Genomic DNA, 2,117 nt, shown 5'->3' with positions numbered 1-2,117 from the left:
GTCCATTCCCCACATGGATGAATATCCTGATGGGTTACTGTGCCAACACAACCAGGCCAAATGCCAGTTCATCACCCGGTCAATCAATAAGATGAAACGCCATTAGCGCGAGTATCATGGGTGGAAAGTCCTATATAAGGGGGGTCGTCCAAGTCACTAGGAGCAGGAGCAAGTGCAGAATACAGTCCAGCAGGGATATCAGGTAGTGACCTACCAGTGGTTTTTCCTATCCCAAAAAGGGTCCCATTACATATACATTCACCAGCTAAATGACCGCCCACCACCACCGCTAACCAATGCCATCCAGACCGCAGTAGATGAGGTAATATAGGCATGGGAGCAGGCCCAGGCCCAGGCAAAGGCTAATCAGGTGATCCAGGCCAGCTAGATCACCGATGCAAACCCCTGGCTGCGGATGACTCAGTGGGCCGAGTATCTGCAGGGCACCCAGGCCCATGACCTGCTAGCCTATGTGGCAGCCCCGGAGGAAGATCCCCAGGATGCCATAGAGCAGCGGGTGCAGGTTATCTAGGATACCATGAAGCAGGTGGCCTGTAAGAGCCAGTAGACAGTCCAGTATTGCGGCCAGGCCATCTGGGTGGAAGCCATCCAGTCTAAAAAGGGATAGACCCCATACTGGCCGCTGCTGGCATACATGGATGAGGCAGTGATTAAAAAGCATATACAGCCATGGCAGCAGATATTAGCATTTATTGCCCGCACGCAGGCCCCGCACGACTGGACCAGCCCAAAATACAGGATGACCGCCCGGCAGCGCAAGAAATGGCAGCAGCTGTGGCAGTTAGCTAGCCAGGCCCTGGGTAGCCCCGACCCAGATCCCATCGGGGATGTGGAAGACCCTGGGACATGGGCCATGACTGCCATTGAAAAAGCATGCTTAGAATTTTGCATTGAGCTGCTCAACCAGCGCCATCGCAGCCACGAATATGAGAGTGCATTGGTATGCGCCATGGCAGTGTTAGGGCAGGGGGAAACTGGCTGGCGGGACCCTGAGAGTTATCCACCCATATTATCCTGGGTCATCAAGATCGCACGGTTCATGGTGGTCCAGAAGGCGTTATGGATGGATCCCAACCCACAGCAGATCATTCAGACCTGGGTGCGGAAGGACCAGAGCGCCAAATGGGTGCTGGCCAGCGCGGATGATCAACTCAGGGAGATTGATGAGGGATATGGCAGCGACGACCCCCCATCCACCCCAGGGCCCCCGTCATCGCCCCCGTCATCCATCTATAGTGATGACCCACTGCCCGCGGTCAATATTCGCCATAGCCGCCAGCCATTCCAGGAGCAGGTGACATGGATGATGCACCAGTTTATGATCCGCGGGACCCATGGGCCCATGGAAACATTGCTGGATTAGCGGACATATGGGCTAAAGGTCCATTATAATCATACGGCCCCCGGCCATGTGACATGGATGGGGGAGGACCAGCTGTTATACCAGCAGATGGCATTCACCATGGGGGATTTTCGGGGGTTCATCCATGGGTTAGTCACTGCGGCGCGGGAGATACTGGGCCAGTTATGCATGCAGGATCATGCGCAGATGCCCCCTATTCCATGGACGGCATTATATGACGATCCTAGCCAGAGCCAGGCCGGGTGGAACTTCGTGCAGGACGCACGGACCCGGTGGCCGGTGGATGGGACCCACTGGATGATCGACCGGCTGCGGGCCGAGCCGGCCATGCAGCGGCATTTCCTGCGGGGGGGCCGATTCCACTGCAGTGCCATCTAGCAGTACTGGCAGCGCGTGGCCCAGTTCAAGGAGAAATTGGCCATTCTGGTGCATGTCACTGCGGGGCAGCCAGCCCGGGCCCCAGAGTTGTTAAGCATTCAGCATTGCAACACGGTGAATAGTCAACAGCGGAATATATATATCGAGGATGGCATGGTGATGTTTGTGACGGCATATCATAAGGGGTTCCATGCTAGTAATGATGTGAAGATCATCCATCGATATGTGCCCCGGGAGGTAGGGGAGTTGGTGGTATGGTATATCTGGCTGGTAATGCCATTTATCAACCAGTTGGCTGCATGGCAGGCCGCGCAGGGAAGCCAGGCCGCGCAGGGGAGCCAGGCTACGCAGGGAA

General features: G+C 56.0%; 1 protein-coding gene across 1 annotated transcript; it reads left to right on the top strand.

Annotated features, from left to right (window-relative positions):
* Positions 1-538: 538 nt before the first annotated feature.
* Aud_009523 (uncharacterized protein) lies at positions 539-1,384 on the top strand (the record flags this gene model as incomplete). The annotated part of the gene is made up of 2 exons (XM_043294375.1): positions 539-547; positions 629-1,384. The coding sequence occupies 2 exons, from the start codon at positions 539-541 to the stop codon at positions 1,382-1,384; spliced, it is 765 nt and encodes a 254-aa protein (XP_043150310.1).
* Positions 1,385-2,117: the final 733 nt, after the last annotated feature.

The sequence above is a fragment of the Aspergillus udagawae genome, assembly GCF_001078395.1.
Source record: "Aspergillus udagawae IFM 46973 DNA, scaffold_8, whole genome shotgun sequence".
Taxonomy (NCBI): domain Eukaryota; kingdom Fungi; phylum Ascomycota; class Eurotiomycetes; order Eurotiales; family Aspergillaceae; genus Aspergillus; species Aspergillus udagawae.
This window is presented reverse-complemented; position numbering and strand designations above follow the sequence as displayed.